This window comes from Gobius niger (assembly GCF_951799975.1).
Source record: "Gobius niger genome assembly, chromosome: 2".
Lineage (NCBI taxonomy): Eukaryota > Metazoa > Chordata > Actinopteri > Gobiiformes > Gobiidae > Gobius > Gobius niger.
This window is the reverse complement of record NC_136853.1, coordinates 27,798,060-27,812,476: the sequence shown is the minus strand read 5'-3', so window position 1 is coordinate 27,812,476 and position 14,417 is coordinate 27,798,060. Positions and strand designations below refer to the sequence as shown.

The window sequence follows — 14,417 nt, the reverse complement described above, 5'->3', positions numbered from 1 at the left end:
CCATTCATTCTTTGTGGTCAGTAGGCAAATGCGAATTTGCAAATGATTATGTTTCAAACATTGTAAAAAATAATAATTTTTACAAAATTATTATTTTCGTATGATGATTGAGACAACCATTATAATAAGTGCTGTCAATCAATTCATTTTTCGAATCAGATTAATCACACATTCAATTCATTCTCTATTAATTAATTAATTAATTAATTATTCACACTTGCTTACATTTCATTAATCAAATACTCACCGTTTCATAAGGTACATAAAGTAGAGTATTAGTACAAAATGTATGTATTTTTTGTTGATATAGCATAATTAGACAAGCCTCTTTGTCACATAAAAGTACCTCATGTACAAGGCTTGGAGACCCCTGGCTTACGGTATGTATTTAAGTGCTTTGTCTTTCAGGCCCAGAAACAGGAGCGTATTTGGTCAAAACATATATGATATGATTAATTCATGAATTAATGCACTAATGTTTTTTTTAGGTTCATTGTGACTTAAGGCTTTAACTTTGACAGCCCTAATTATAATACATATAATAATTTAACTGTACTGTAAAGTCTGAACATCTGGTTCAGATTTGAAATAAAACTTAAAACCATTACGTAAAGTTAATTATGTCTCCTTAATGAACTACACATTAGATTCACTGTGCCTGCGCTTGTCATTGTCCAGATCACAATCCTGAGAGATGAGTTTGTACGGTTTCTTCCGCTCCTTCTCCTCCAGGACAGAGTTCCCCATCTCCACATCTCGACTGCGGAGCTCGTGCCGAGACAGGAACTCCACAATGCCGGCTCCAATAGAATCCCCCAAAACATTTGTGGTGGTGCGGAGACGGTCGCTGCAGAAACAGTAAACCCATATTTTGGTCAGAGAGTGATTGGCGTCATGGTGACGCTTAAACAAGCAACAACTTCCCTCTCTCCTGGTACAGCTGCATTTTTTGCCTTTTTTTGAGAAATGCTTTGGTTTCTGTGTTCCACACTGGTTTACTGGATGCTTTTGTATGGCTTTGCCGTGTTTGCGTAGGGTGCGGAGGACAAAGTCCATAATGGTCCTGAAGAGCTATAGTTTTTGAGCTAAAGACCTACATGTTCCTTCTCCTGTAGAGGCACAAAGAGTCCTCCTATTAAGCAACATTTGTGAGGTTTTGCCTTGAACTACACGTTACTATTCAAGCCAGACATAGCACATTTTTTGTTTACCGAACTTGGTACGAGTCCCTGGTGTAGAAAGGCCCAACCATGGACTGGAGTTGAAAATTAGCACTAGCTATTAAGTCTTTTTGCATAGCATCAGTTACAAGCTTGTTTTGCACTATGTTCAGCTGCAATGTCCTTGTCAAATAAAGAAAAAATAGGTTTATGTGTTATAAAAACATTCATGGACAGCAGGTCATTTTGACCCCTAGTTTCCCACATCTGTCATTGTTTGCTGGCCTGGTCAGAGGTAAGTTTATTCATTTATGTTTTTACAACAGCTAACTATATGAAATTTCATAACTTAATGCTAAACATTGAACTATAATCATGAAACACATCTTAGTACCACAAAAAATGAGATCAATAGGCCAGGATATGAGAGTGTGATTGTGAGTGCGGGACAATGCAATGCAAAGGCCAAAGGCTACAATTCGGTGTAGCTTCATTCATGAGTCCCATGTGTTCAAAATACATCCACTGCCTCAACCAAATAAAAACATGAATGAATATAAATAAAATTAATAGTAATGATCCCACTACACTAAAAATCAATAATTATATGCAATGTTTACACTTTATATCAATGTTGTTTCCAGGTTTGAAAAAACAAAACTAAACAAATGTTCATGTCCAGTAAGAGATGTTAAAGTGGCACTTTAAAATAGTATGAGGTCAAATGAATGTCCTGCTGCTTAAGTAATCTTAATCTTAAATTCTAATCTTGGCTGTTGGTCAAAGAGACTTCCTCCATCTGAGCAGACTGCAGGTTTTCAGTTCTAAGAAGGATTTTTCCTATTACCCCATTTAGCTAAGCAATTTCTGGGATGGTATTCTAATTGAAATGATTAATTTGGGAAACCTAATTATGCTTCTATGTTAAAACTAATTTCTAAAATATTTAATGCAAAGATGTGGAACAAGACTCCTGGGACCGAGCACAAGTGTGTCACTAGGTTGTAGCAGACAGTAGCCTGCTTTAACAACTTTGCACAACAATGATTCAGATTACACAGGAGCAATAAAGAGATCTAGGAGGTCTATGCGTAAGATGATTAAAAAAAGGCTCACAGGAACCAGTCAACAGCAATGATGAGCGTGATGTCATCAGTTGGAAGTCCAACAGATGTCAGGACGATCACCATGGTAACCAGGCCGGCCTGAGGGATCCCTGCAGCACCAATGCTGGCTGCTGTTGCAGTGATACTTAACAGTGATGAACAAACAAGAAAAGTTCATATTAGGGGAAATAATGTCACATTGTAATTGAAGAAGCACATCACATCTTACCTAATGGTAATAATCTGACCGAAGTTCATCTCCACGTTGTTGACCTGAGCGATAAAGATGGCAGCAAGAGCCTCGTAAAGAGCTGTTCCATCCATATTGATGGTGGCTCCAACAGGAAGCACAAAACGAGTGATTCGCTTGTCAATCTTGTTGTTTTCTTCCAAACATTTGAAAGTGACTGGGAGTGTCGCTGAACTAAATTATAAAACACAGTGATTTTGACGTCTTATTACATGTTTTTTGTTGTTGTTGTTTCTTGTTACAGTCTCTTGAAAATCTCACATTTATTAATGTGAACAACAGTTGCACTACATGTTTCGACATCGTAGGTGTTTGCTGTGTTGTGATATGCTCTCACCTAGATGAAGTTCCAAGAGCCGTCACCAGAGCTTGCAGAATCCCGGCAATGAAGAGAAACGGATTCTGTCTTGTGATCACAAAGTAGAGTGTGGGCAGAATCACCACCCCATGGATCAGAAGGCCAATGATTACTGTGATAGTGTACATGCCCAGCTGTCCACCCATTTGTGTCAGGTCATCCATCTCCACAATCTTCCCTGCAATAAGGAAGAGTATCCCTATAGGAGCATACCTAGAGAAAGAACACTGAAATTAGATGCCTGAGGGCATTTATGTTCAATCTGTCTGTGTAAATGTCATACCACATAATAATAGCGACAAGCTGCATGATAGCCTCATTGAGACTGTCGAAAAAGTCCCTCAAGAGCTGACCCTGCTCCTTCATATTTCCAATAATTAAACCAAAGCACATAGAGAAGACCACCAGCCCCAAGGCATTGACACCATTGACTTGACCTGGCACTGGGATCACCTCCTCCTGGGTGACCTCCATCAGCTCCTGCGTGCCATTGGTCAAATTAAACAGCGTGTCGTTTACTGTCACTGTCATATGAAGTGTTCTCTTCCCATATTTGGTTTTGAACTGTAAGAAAAAAGAAGGGCACACTGAAACAAATGAAACAAAGCAAAAACAACTTGAGCTTGAGAATATGGGGGGATAGAGATAGATCTTTGATGTCTTAAATATAACAATACATTGCAATATTTTAATAAAGCGTTTCAACAAAGTACATTCCAGAGCTTAAAAATGCACAAAACAATCGTAAGCACTTTTTTTTAATCAACTTGCATCAAAACACTTAAAAAGAAATAAATCAGGACCAAAACAAGACTAGAATCTGACTAAATGGGGAAATATTGTGACTAAAACAAATAGAAAAATGACCATGCCTTTTTGTTATAGTATATTGCAGCTAATTGCGACAATGATAACATAATAAGATTTTCTAATAATAATATTGCCTTCCCTATTGACATTGATGTAAACTGACTTACTGAGAATGAGAATTCATCTTTTCAAACCAAACGGTGGTCAGTGGGATTGAAACATTTCAGATAAAAAAACAACAATACTTTGTGCAAGTACTTTTGAACTATATAAACTATATATATTAAACTATATACTGATCTGCGGCCTACCTGGGGGGTTTGAGCTCTATCATTTTGAAATGATTATGTAAAAAACATGGATTGTGTGGAAAATATGACTCACCTGCTGGGTGCACGCTTGTACCAAATTAGGAGGAAACATGTTTCTGAAATAAAGACAAATCAATAAACAATGCTCTTGATATAACTGGACAAAGTTATTAAAAATGTTATCTAACTTGCAGGATACCAACCTGATCAGATCTAGGAAGGCATCTGCTGGACTAACTTGCTCTATTTTCTGCTGCTTTCCAAATTCGTCTTTAGATCCTTTTCCAGGATGAATTATAAGGACAACCAAAATCCCAATGAAAACGGCAATGAAAGTTGTGGTCATGTAGTAAATCACTGCTCGCATTCCCATTTTGCCTGAAGCTTTGCTGTCCAGAGCTGCCATTCCTAAGAGGAAAACAAAAAAGAAAAGGTTTTTATAGAGATCTCACATTGTGGATTAAAAAAAAGTGCAAAGGAAACACATTTTGCTGAAGTAAATGATACATTTTACTACCAGTGATTAGACTGGAGATGAGGAGAGGCAGCACCAACATCTGAAGCATTCGCATCAACAATTCTCCAGGAAAAGAGAAGTACTTCACTTCCCGATAGGACATTTTATGAGGCCGAAGGGCAAAGCCTAGAATTATCCCTATAGAAAATAAGAAAGGGGCAAAATGTTTTCTGTGAAAGCCTTGACGCCACATTTTGAATAAAACCAAAAACATGATTTCTTCTGACCTACAACCACTGCCCCAACTGTGAAGAGCACAAACGCATTCTTCTTGAAGAAAGCCTGAATGTCCTCTTTTGAAATCTCCTCTACTTTTCTTCTGGCCTTCATGGCGCGGATGTGGATGCCTTCTCTGATCCGTTGCATCTTTGCTGAAGTAAACCAAAATGACAACACAACAAACTACATTGTGTGTGGGGAATAAATGATGATGAAGAAAACACAACACAATTTCACTTTATATAAACATAAGCTGGCTGACATACCTGTTTGGTTGCTGTTCCGAGTGATCAGTGTGGGCTCTTTGGATGCTCTGTCTGTGAGGGGAAGGTGACATCCAGGAGAGACATGACCACGTTTGGGAGGGAGACTAAAGGATCCGCCTCTTCATCACTCTTAGCCTTGTGACATACTTTTGCAACTTACAGATGTGAAACTTAAATGAACATAAAGGTGGCAGGTGCTATACTGTCTTTATATACAGGGTTAATCCTTATTTTCCTCCAACTGTGCAAAAAAAAAAAATAGACTTGTGGCAAAGATGAAACCATGATTCGATTTTAAAGATACATACACATCACCTCATTTGGGACTTGTTATAGTTTAAAGGAATTCCACCGGGCACACCACAATTAGCAGAAAAAAGTAGAGCTTGAACAGTAATAAGTGACCTCACACTGTATGGAAATATTCTCCTGTGAGGTGGAATATAATTAGTCCTGAAGAAAACCCCCCAAAATAGGTCAAAGAGTTTTACAAACAGCTTCCAATCAGACTAATGAATGAAAGGATCTACCTATCTTTCAATCAATCAATCAATCAATCAATCAATCAATCAATCAATCAATCAATCAATCAATCAATCAATCAATCAATCAATCAATCAATCAATCAATCAATCAATCAATCAATCAATCAATCAATCAATCAATCAATCAATCAATCAATCAATCAATCAATCAATCTTCATTCCATTAGTGCAAGAATAACTTAAAGGTATAGTCTGTATACCACATTTTTAAGTAAACAACCAAGTTCTTCCCCTCCCCTCCTGATTGGACCTTAAAGACACTTGAAGCCATCAATCCCCTCCCCCTTGAAAGCTTGTTTCATTGGCCAAAGTGAAACTGATCAGTGTCTGACAGAGATGTGCGGGTTGGCTTCTTTCATGACCCGCCCCAACCCGCCCCGATGTAAATCAAACCCAATCCACCTGACCCGAAGAACATGAGTCTCACATTAAAAGCCGCCGCATGAGCCGCTCTGCAGCCGCTCTGCAGCCGCTCTGCAGCCGCTCTGCAGCCGCTCTGCAGCCGCTCTGCAGCCGCTCTGCAGCCGCTCTGCAGCCGCTCTGCAGCCGCTCTGCAGCCGCTCTGCAGCCGCTCTGCAGCCGCTCTGCAGCCGCTCTGCAGCCGCTCTGCAGCCGCTCTGCAGTGACAAGAAGTTCTTGTGAAATATGAATGAGCCTTAACGCTTGATGATTTATTTTGCTACTGCGTCGCTGACAAACCTCGCCTCATGGACTTATCAGGAAACGAGGAGCAGAAACTATCATGACTTCTATCTTACTTCTACCACGTCATGGACAATTCTTTCTGTCAAACAAGCAGAGTTTGGACAAAAGTGGAGCAGCCGTTGCCTGACGAAGTGGCTCTCCTCAGCAAGAACCTGGGCCGAAAGAGTTTGCTGGACAGTGGAGACAAGTGAAATCTGAGTCCGCCATTCATGGATGGATTCTCCTTCTTCACAAAAATTGCTTCTTTGACTCCTCAAAGAAGCTTTGACTCCTCTGACAATGTAAGGACAAAAACAATATGTGGGTCATTCCGCCAAAACGGTGCCTTTTACGTCCCCAAAAAGAACAGTTGTTGAAAGACAACTATTACATAACATTATTTAGATATTTTTTTTGTAATATTTAACAGTTTTGAAACAATGTCAACAATATTATATATAAAAAAAAGAGAATCCAAAAATCAAATTCAGTCTCCGCCTGTGATTTTTCATCTTTAATAAAGTATAAAATGTATAAATTGTAGCTAGAACTACACTCACACAATCAGTTAATTAAAAGATATCATTATTTTACTGTTTTTTAAGTATTAAAAAAGTCAAATTTCTATGAAATATTTGCAGTTTTATGTGTTTCCCTAACTTTAAACTCTTCACATATTAAAGGTTCAGTCCAATGACATCACAATCAACAAGTTGTTACATTCAGAAGAGACTTCGATCTAAACCAATCAGTGACTGTCTCTTCCATGTTTTACTCTATGAACTGTTTGTGTGGTGACAATATGCGAAAACATGACTGTGATGTTGTCCAATAGAAAGGACTTCAAGGTTCAAGGTTCAACTTTATAACTGTCCCGAAGGAAATTATTATGCAGCAGGAGTCCACACATAATAAAGCAAAAACAAACACAGCACAATTGTGTTTGGGACAAAGATCATACAGTCACAGCCATCATCAGTCAGGCTCTGAAGCTGAGAGACAATCAGCATAAGATCAAATAAAGCCTAATTTGCAGCAGCTTCATTGAGCAACATATGATCATTTATCTTCGCAACAGCCTCTGGAATAAAAGAGGCCCTGGCCCGACGAGTTCCAGTACAGGGCATTCTTAGCCTGCGTCTGCAGGGGAGTAGGTTAAACTCCTTAAAAAGCGGATGGTCCGGACACTCCATTATCTGTTGTGCTCTACGTACAACCCTTTGGCTGTGCAGGTCATGCAGCTGAGTCTGCTGTGCACCAATGATTTTACCTGCTACTCTGACCAACTTCATTAGACAATTGTTGTTGGTCACAGAAAGAGCCCCAAACCAAGATACAAAACACAATGTTAAAACTGACTCAATAAAAGACTGGTAAAAGATAGTCATGAGGACATTACTTTCAGACATAAAAATAATATCACAGGTTTGTGAATCCAATCACGATCAAACACTGATGAGGAAAAACATTTGTCAATTTTCGTTTTGGAGATTTCTTACAAAAACTGTATTTCTCCCATAGAGTTGTATTGGCCCCGCCCTCCATCTGACATTATGACATCATCACATTCTAAAGATAAGATAAGATAAGATAAGATAAGATAAGATAAGATAAGATAAGATAAGTTAAGTTAAGTTAAGTTAAGATAAGATAAGATAAGATAAGATAAGATAAGATAAGATAAGATAAGATAAGATAAGATAAGATAAGATAAGATAAGATAAGATAAGATAAGATAAGATAAGATAAGATAAGTTAAGATAAGATCATCCTTTATTGATCTCACAATGGAGAAATTCACAAACAGACAGGAAATGTGCAAACAGTTAAATAGTAGAAACACGAGGTATCTACAATAAGTAAAAGCAAAAATCTTAAGGGGCGGAATTATAACAATAATAAGAATAAATAAAAATAGAATAAAAATTAGAACAGATTTTATAAAGTAGAATATCGAGGTGCAAAGTTACAGTCCTAGTCCGGGTTGTTAATAAGTGATGCTGGTACAGGGAATAAAGTGCAGCGGATACATAGATTATTGCACGTAGTTTTGCAAAGGGGTTATTGCACATATTACTTCACAGTCTTGTTGTACAGTCTGACAGCAGAAGGGATGAAGGCCTTGCGGTAGCGCACCTTCTTGCACTGAGGGTGTCTCAGTCTGCCACTGAAAGAGCTGCTCAGCTCCGCGGGTCCTGCAGCTATTGGGTCGACCTGTGCATCACTTGTGTCTGAGATCAGCAAACGAAGGAACTTTAGAAAAAATCTTTTTTTATTTAATATTAGATACGTTGTGTCTAATTGCGAACACAACAAAAAAAGTGACAATAAGAGGATGAAAACACAACTAAAACACGCAAAAATGCTGTGAAAATGTGACATAGATGCTGTGATAACGCAACAAAAAAGTTATTATCAGTTTTGTAGGTCTTAGCTTTCAAATGAGGCGTTACTATTGGCCAACAGCCTGTAAGCTCCATTCATTCATTCAAACCTTTATTTACCAGAGATCAAAAACTTATAGATTTGAGTAAAGCTGAACTGGAGAAAATGCACTTGGTTAAGGCGGGGGTTAAGAGGTTAAACATTTAAACTTATAAACTTTCTTTAAGTGTAATAGAACTTCCACACAAACTTTAGAGCTAAACATAATTCGAACAAACACTAAAACGAAAGGCACAGTCCAATTAAACTGTTGCCCTTATTTTAGTCTTTGATTTTTTTTTCCTCTTTCAATTGTACTTTTTCACCTGACTTTAGCCGGACCGTTACCCTACAGATCTTATTGCCTCGTCTCCAAATAAAGCTATAACTTTGGTATGGCAGTCAAACCCGTCCAAACAAAAACGTCAGCGCGAGGGCCGTCCTCTGAAGTTGATAACCCAATAGTCAGTCCTAGTACGTCCTACGTCAGGGGGAAAGTGCTGGAGCCTGCGCGCGCGCGTCCGCACTTGCTAGTTTTGGGCACAGTCTGGCCACTCTTTAATCGTTTATTCCTTCGTCTGATTTGACATTGGTTCTCACAAAGCGTGTTGATCTTGGAAGAAGGACCTGTTGAGGTGCGAAACATTAAACTGGACATTGTCGAGCACGTGGTGGCTGAAGCTGAGGAGTTAGTGCAAAAGCTGTTAGCCACTTTTAGCTGTATTGAAATATGTAAGGCTCAGTTGACAAAATCAGATTAGACTGTCACTGAACCCACGGGGGCTTTGAGTTTGATGTGTCAAGCTCGGGTCATTCGAGATTCACATACGACATTCATGTAAACACTGAGTTGTAAGAGACTTAAGCGCTCTGGACTCGGTGACCTTCTTTTAACAGGCTGTTCGTGCGCGCGGTGTCGGGCGTTTTGTTTATTCGCACAGCGTGTAGGATGGCGATCGCGAGCCCAGCTGACATTTGCTAGTGGACTTGAGGACTGACTGATTTATAGTGACACTTTCGCTTGCTGAGTTATGTCTGGGCGCTCAATGGTCAACCTGGTGAGCAGTGGACACCGAGCCCTCACTCAGCTGCACGGGCTCCCACGCCGCCCCGTCCACACATCACTGTACAAATACTCGTCCCAACCGAGAGCGGGGTTTAAACCTGAAAAAGTGGCCGTGGTGACAAAAACGACACGCTATGAATTCGAGCAGCAGAGGTACAGATACGCTGGGCTCTCGGAAGAGGATCTTAAACAGCTGGTGAGGCCGTGGCAAAATGATGTGTTTATTATATTGTATTGTGACATGTTGTGTTTGGCTGTTTTGTAGCTGGCGTTGAAAGGCTCGAGCTACAGTGGCCTGTTGGAAAGACACAACATCCACACTAACAACGTTGAGCACATTGTGAAGAGTTTGAGGTGAGTCTTTACAGGTTAAAAACTTGGGACAACATTTAACAAACCCGTGATGTTTCAGGAGAGAAGGCATCGACGTCAGAGTGGTCAAAAGGGGAGAATATGATGAAGAGGTTGTGCGATGGGCAGATGCCATTGTATCAGCTGGTGGTAAGAATTTGATCTATTCTATTAGAGCGGATATTAAGACGAAATCCATAGCCTTTGTGTAATGTCCAGTGTTAATTTCGTCGACTAAAATATTTAGTCTTAATTTTAGTCAAAGTGATATGTTTATGACTAAAATTCGAGTAAAACTAAATTAAAAGTTTTTCATGAGACTAAAACTATGACTAAAATGTCCGGATATTTTAGTCGACTAAAATAAGACTAAATAAAAATGAAAAGGAGAGACTAAAATCATCCAAACTTCTATTGACAGTTTGAAAGAGCCTGAGATCATGTAAATTCACTCCCAAAGGATCAGCTCTGAGCTTTGTTCATGTGGGAGAAGCTCCATGAAGCAGAGGACCTTGATTAAATATGATTATAATGAATATTAGAAATGCAAAGTCGACTAAAGTAGTCTTAGTTTTAGTCGACTAAATTGACATGCAATTTTAGTCGAATAAAACTAGACTAAAATTGAAAAGGTTTTTTTGACTAAATCTCGACTAAAATTAAATTATATTTTAGTCAAAAGACTAAGACTAAAACTAAAATAAAATATGTTGTCAAAATTAACACTGGTAATATCCCTTGTTTTTTCTTTTCAATATTTGATTGAGACAAGAGAAAATGTACTTGTATACCGGTACATCGAAAGATTGGAAAACAGCAGCAACAAACACATTATCTCACACAGTGCATATAACTGCAGTTTGTTTTGTCAGGTGATGGGACAATGCTGCTTGTTGCCAGTAAGGTTTTGAGCAAAGATAAACCGGTTGTTGGAGTTAACACAGACCCAGAGAGGTATTGCCTTTGCCTGCACTATCCAAAATGAACACAATTTGGCAACGTTAAATCTGAAATCTGAAAGACCGTGTTTTCCGCCACATACTAGTACATTCTTTTAACATTGCTCTCATTCCTGTCTCTTACCACTGAAGGTCAGAAGGTCATCTGTGCTTGCCTGTGCATTATACTCGCACCTTTCACGAGGCTCTGCAGAAACTATTTCGGGGCAATTTCAGGTATGTAATTGGGAATACTAGACCAGCAGTGAAGTGGCTTTACCTGCTCTGACCTGTTACACAATTTCAAGTCTTGATAAGGGGGTTCCAGTTCAGTGTCTTCAAAGTCCACAGAAAATATTAAATACCAGAATGAATTAGCAAAATTACTTGAGTCATGTTGATTCAGTGTTATTACTACATCCTGCCAAATTCTCTGCAATTATAACCTTATTCACTACATTGAAGAAAGGCTTATTTGTTCTTTGTAAATTGTGTTTTTAATGCAAGTGTGCCCATATATTGTTGGGAGGCTTCCTGATTATCTCGCATGTGAACTAAGCTACAGCTCAAGGCGATACAACACTAGGTCACATGACTGTTTAGGTCTGAAAAATGGACTCATAAAGAGTGACACAGGAAAAAGAGGCTTTTCTTATTATGCTGCCCACAAAGGGAACAAACTACAAAGACTTTTACAATTGAACTCTTTAGTGCCTCTGTCACATCAAAAATGCTAAGTACTAGATATGTATAAAGAACATTGTACCTGCTTTAATTGATATTTATAACATTTTCTAAATATTGTAAATATTGTATTGTTGTTCTTTGCAATGAAACAGGGCGTTCATGAAAAAGAGGGTCTTGTACTCTCATTGGGCCTTCCCTGTATAAATAAAGATAAAATAAAAAAATATTTGACAGTTATGTAGTAAAAAAAAAAAAAAGATTAGTATTTAAAATAATGTTCCCTCAATGTCTGTGTGGGTTTACCCATGTATTATAAAGCATGGATCTAATACTGAATATCTTTGCTTTATTATGTGTCTAGAATACATTATTAGTGGTATATTTTCTGTTTTACTGGTAGATGGCTGTGGCGACAGAGAATTCGCCTTCATCTCGAGGGCACTGGCATCAATCCAACGCCAGTGGATCTCCATGAACAGCAGATGAGCTTGGAGCAGCACAGCCAGGCCCACCGCAACACTACTCCTGTTGACCACTGCAGTATGACTTGATAGTTGTCCATCTGATTGATTGTTTGAAGTATCTTTTTACTCTTTAGTAAATCAAATTTTAAATCAGGGACAGGAGCACTACCCGAGAGCTTCTCGCAGCCATTTCTCCTTCCAGTCAGAAGCCTGAATGAAATCTTTATTGGAGAGTCTCTCTCCTCCAGGTATTTCCTCACTGAAGCTTGTTCATAATATACAGTGGGAGGAAAAAGTGAGTACACCGTGTGGAATTTCTTACATTTCTGCCTAAATTGGTCATAAAATGTGGTCTTTATTAAAATCACAAGACTGAGTAAATGGTGTCTGCCTAAACTAATACCACCCAAACATTTACATTTTGTCATATTTTTATTGGCAATAACATGTAAACTTTAACAACATGCTTGGAATAAGTAAGTGATCCCTTGTATTAAATAGCTGGAATAGTCAACAATCTTAGACCATTCCACTTTACAAAACCGCTGCAGTTCAGTGAGATTCAGCCGGTGCACTTACTTATTCCACGCTCTCCTATGAATGTTTACATGTTATGGCCAATACAAATATGATCAAATGTTTGGGTGGTGTTAGTTTAAAGAAACACTATTTACTCATTCTTGCGATTTTAATTAAGTTCAGAAATTCCCCACGGTGTACTCACTTTTCCTCCCACTGTATAATGCTCATAATATGCATGTGCATGTTTAAACATCTGTGCCCCGTCACTCCTGCATCATCCTTGTATCCCTTTGTCCTTTGCTCATCACACTAATCTTTGTCCAACACAGGGTGAAGTTAAAACGTCATGTTAAACTCTTGCTCCCTAGGGCATCCTACTACGAAATCTCTGTGGATGATGGGCCTTGGGAGAAGCAGAAGAGTTCAGGCCTCAGCGTCTGTACGGGCACTGGGTCCAAAGCTTGGTAATGTTTTATAATGTGCCTTTTGACAAAAACAAAGTTCTCACATATTTTGAATACTTGTAATTATCTGTGATGCCTAGGTCATACAACATAAACAAGCTGGCTGAACAAGCTGTGGAGGAAGTGTTAAAAATTGGTCAGTCTATTAAATTTGTTGAATGAAATCTTAGATCTCAAGGTCTAAAATGTTTTATTTTTTCATCAACAGTCATAACTTTATTAAATGGTAATCAATTGGTCATTTTATAGGAAAGTCACAGGCACATCTCGATTTCCACTTAAATCGTGAATTTATTGAAAAAGGTAAGCTCAATCGTTTTCGTGCCTACACAAGTGAATGGTTATAAGTTTATATGGTGCTCATTTGGTTGTGCAGTTACGGATGCCTACAACGAGTCGTTGGTGTTCGACCCCGAGGACAAGCAAATGTTGTTCAGCATCAGAGAGCCCATCGCGAACAGAGTTTTCTCCAGCAGTCTTCAGAGGGGCTTTGCCAGCAAGTCAGTTTCTCTCTGACAAATGTTAAAGCAAACTTAAACATTTCAAAACTGATCTTTTGACTTTTGGTTCCCCTTTAGAGTGTGCGTTCGATCTCGTTGTTGGGACGCTTGCATGGTGGTCGACGGTGGGACTTCATTTGAATTTAACGACGGTGCCATTGCTACCATAAGTTTGAGTGATGAGGATCAGCTCAGGACTGTGCTTTTGGAAAACTAGATCACATTTTAGTCTCATTGTAGACTTGTCTACATATGGTTACATTTATCAGTATCTACAAGAAAAAGAACACGGCCTGCTGAGCAAAGAACGGGCTCATTGTGGGATTGGAGGGTCCTAATATGTATTTAAATCTGGATTGTAAAGGTTTAATGCTGTGTCGGGATGCTTGCGTGGTCAATGGTGGGACTTTTGTTTGAATTTAATGGCAGTGTCATTGCTACCATAAGTTTGAGTGGAAAAGATGGACATATTTTTTAAGACAAGATTTTTTAAAATACCATATACAGAACTGAAAGCACAGAAGTGGTATTGTATTAGTCAAATGTATTTTTTTTAGATGCCATCATGCCGTGTTGGTGCTTTTGAAAGACATTAGCACTTTGAGGTCAAGCCTGTAAAAAAAAAAAGCTTTATAAAAATGGCGTGTGCTAAGTGTTTAGTAACTTTCATAAATAAAACCAATGAAGCAAATGGTCACCTATTTTCAGTTGTCATTACATTCTCACCTGAATACTTATCTTTGAAAATAAAAATTAGGTGTAAGAGACAAGACAT

General features: G+C 38.7%; 2 protein-coding genes across 3 annotated transcripts; one reads left to right on the top strand and one right to left on the bottom strand.

Annotated features, from left to right (window-relative positions):
- Positions 1-292: 292 nt before the first annotated feature.
- Positions 293-5,118, bottom strand: LOC306959296 (excitatory amino acid transporter 1-like). Its single transcript, XM_079551386.1, has 10 exons — positions 4,998-5,118; positions 4,740-4,883; positions 4,513-4,650; positions 4,199-4,403; positions 4,069-4,111; positions 3,158-3,438; positions 2,854-3,087; positions 2,496-2,690; positions 2,277-2,411; positions 293-847 (listed from the first exon to the last, which is right to left on the bottom strand). The coding sequence occupies exons 2-10, from the start codon at positions 4,876-4,878 to the stop codon at positions 637-639; spliced, it is 1,581 nt and encodes a 526-aa protein (XP_079407512.1). The 5' UTR covers positions 4,879-4,883; positions 4,998-5,118; the 3' UTR covers positions 293-636.
- A 4,033-nt stretch (positions 5,119-9,151) lies between these two features.
- nadk2 (NAD kinase 2, mitochondrial) lies at positions 9,152-13,899 on the top strand. Of its 2 annotated transcripts, none has more exons than XM_079551950.1 (12): positions 9,152-9,912; positions 9,982-10,070; positions 10,129-10,217; positions 10,940-11,021; positions 11,159-11,242; positions 12,093-12,232; positions 12,311-12,404; positions 13,047-13,142; positions 13,223-13,278; positions 13,392-13,445; positions 13,519-13,642; positions 13,721-13,899. In XM_079551950.1, the coding sequence occupies exons 1-12, from the start codon at positions 9,682-9,684 to the stop codon at positions 13,857-13,859; spliced, it is 1,278 nt and encodes a 425-aa protein (XP_079408076.1). In that variant the 5' UTR covers positions 9,152-9,681; the 3' UTR covers positions 13,860-13,899. The 2 variants fall into 2 exon arrangements, with proteins under 2 accessions (XP_079408076.1, XP_079408075.1); XM_079551949.1 differs by having other exon boundaries at positions 13,008-13,142.
- Positions 13,900-14,417: the final 518 nt, after the last annotated feature.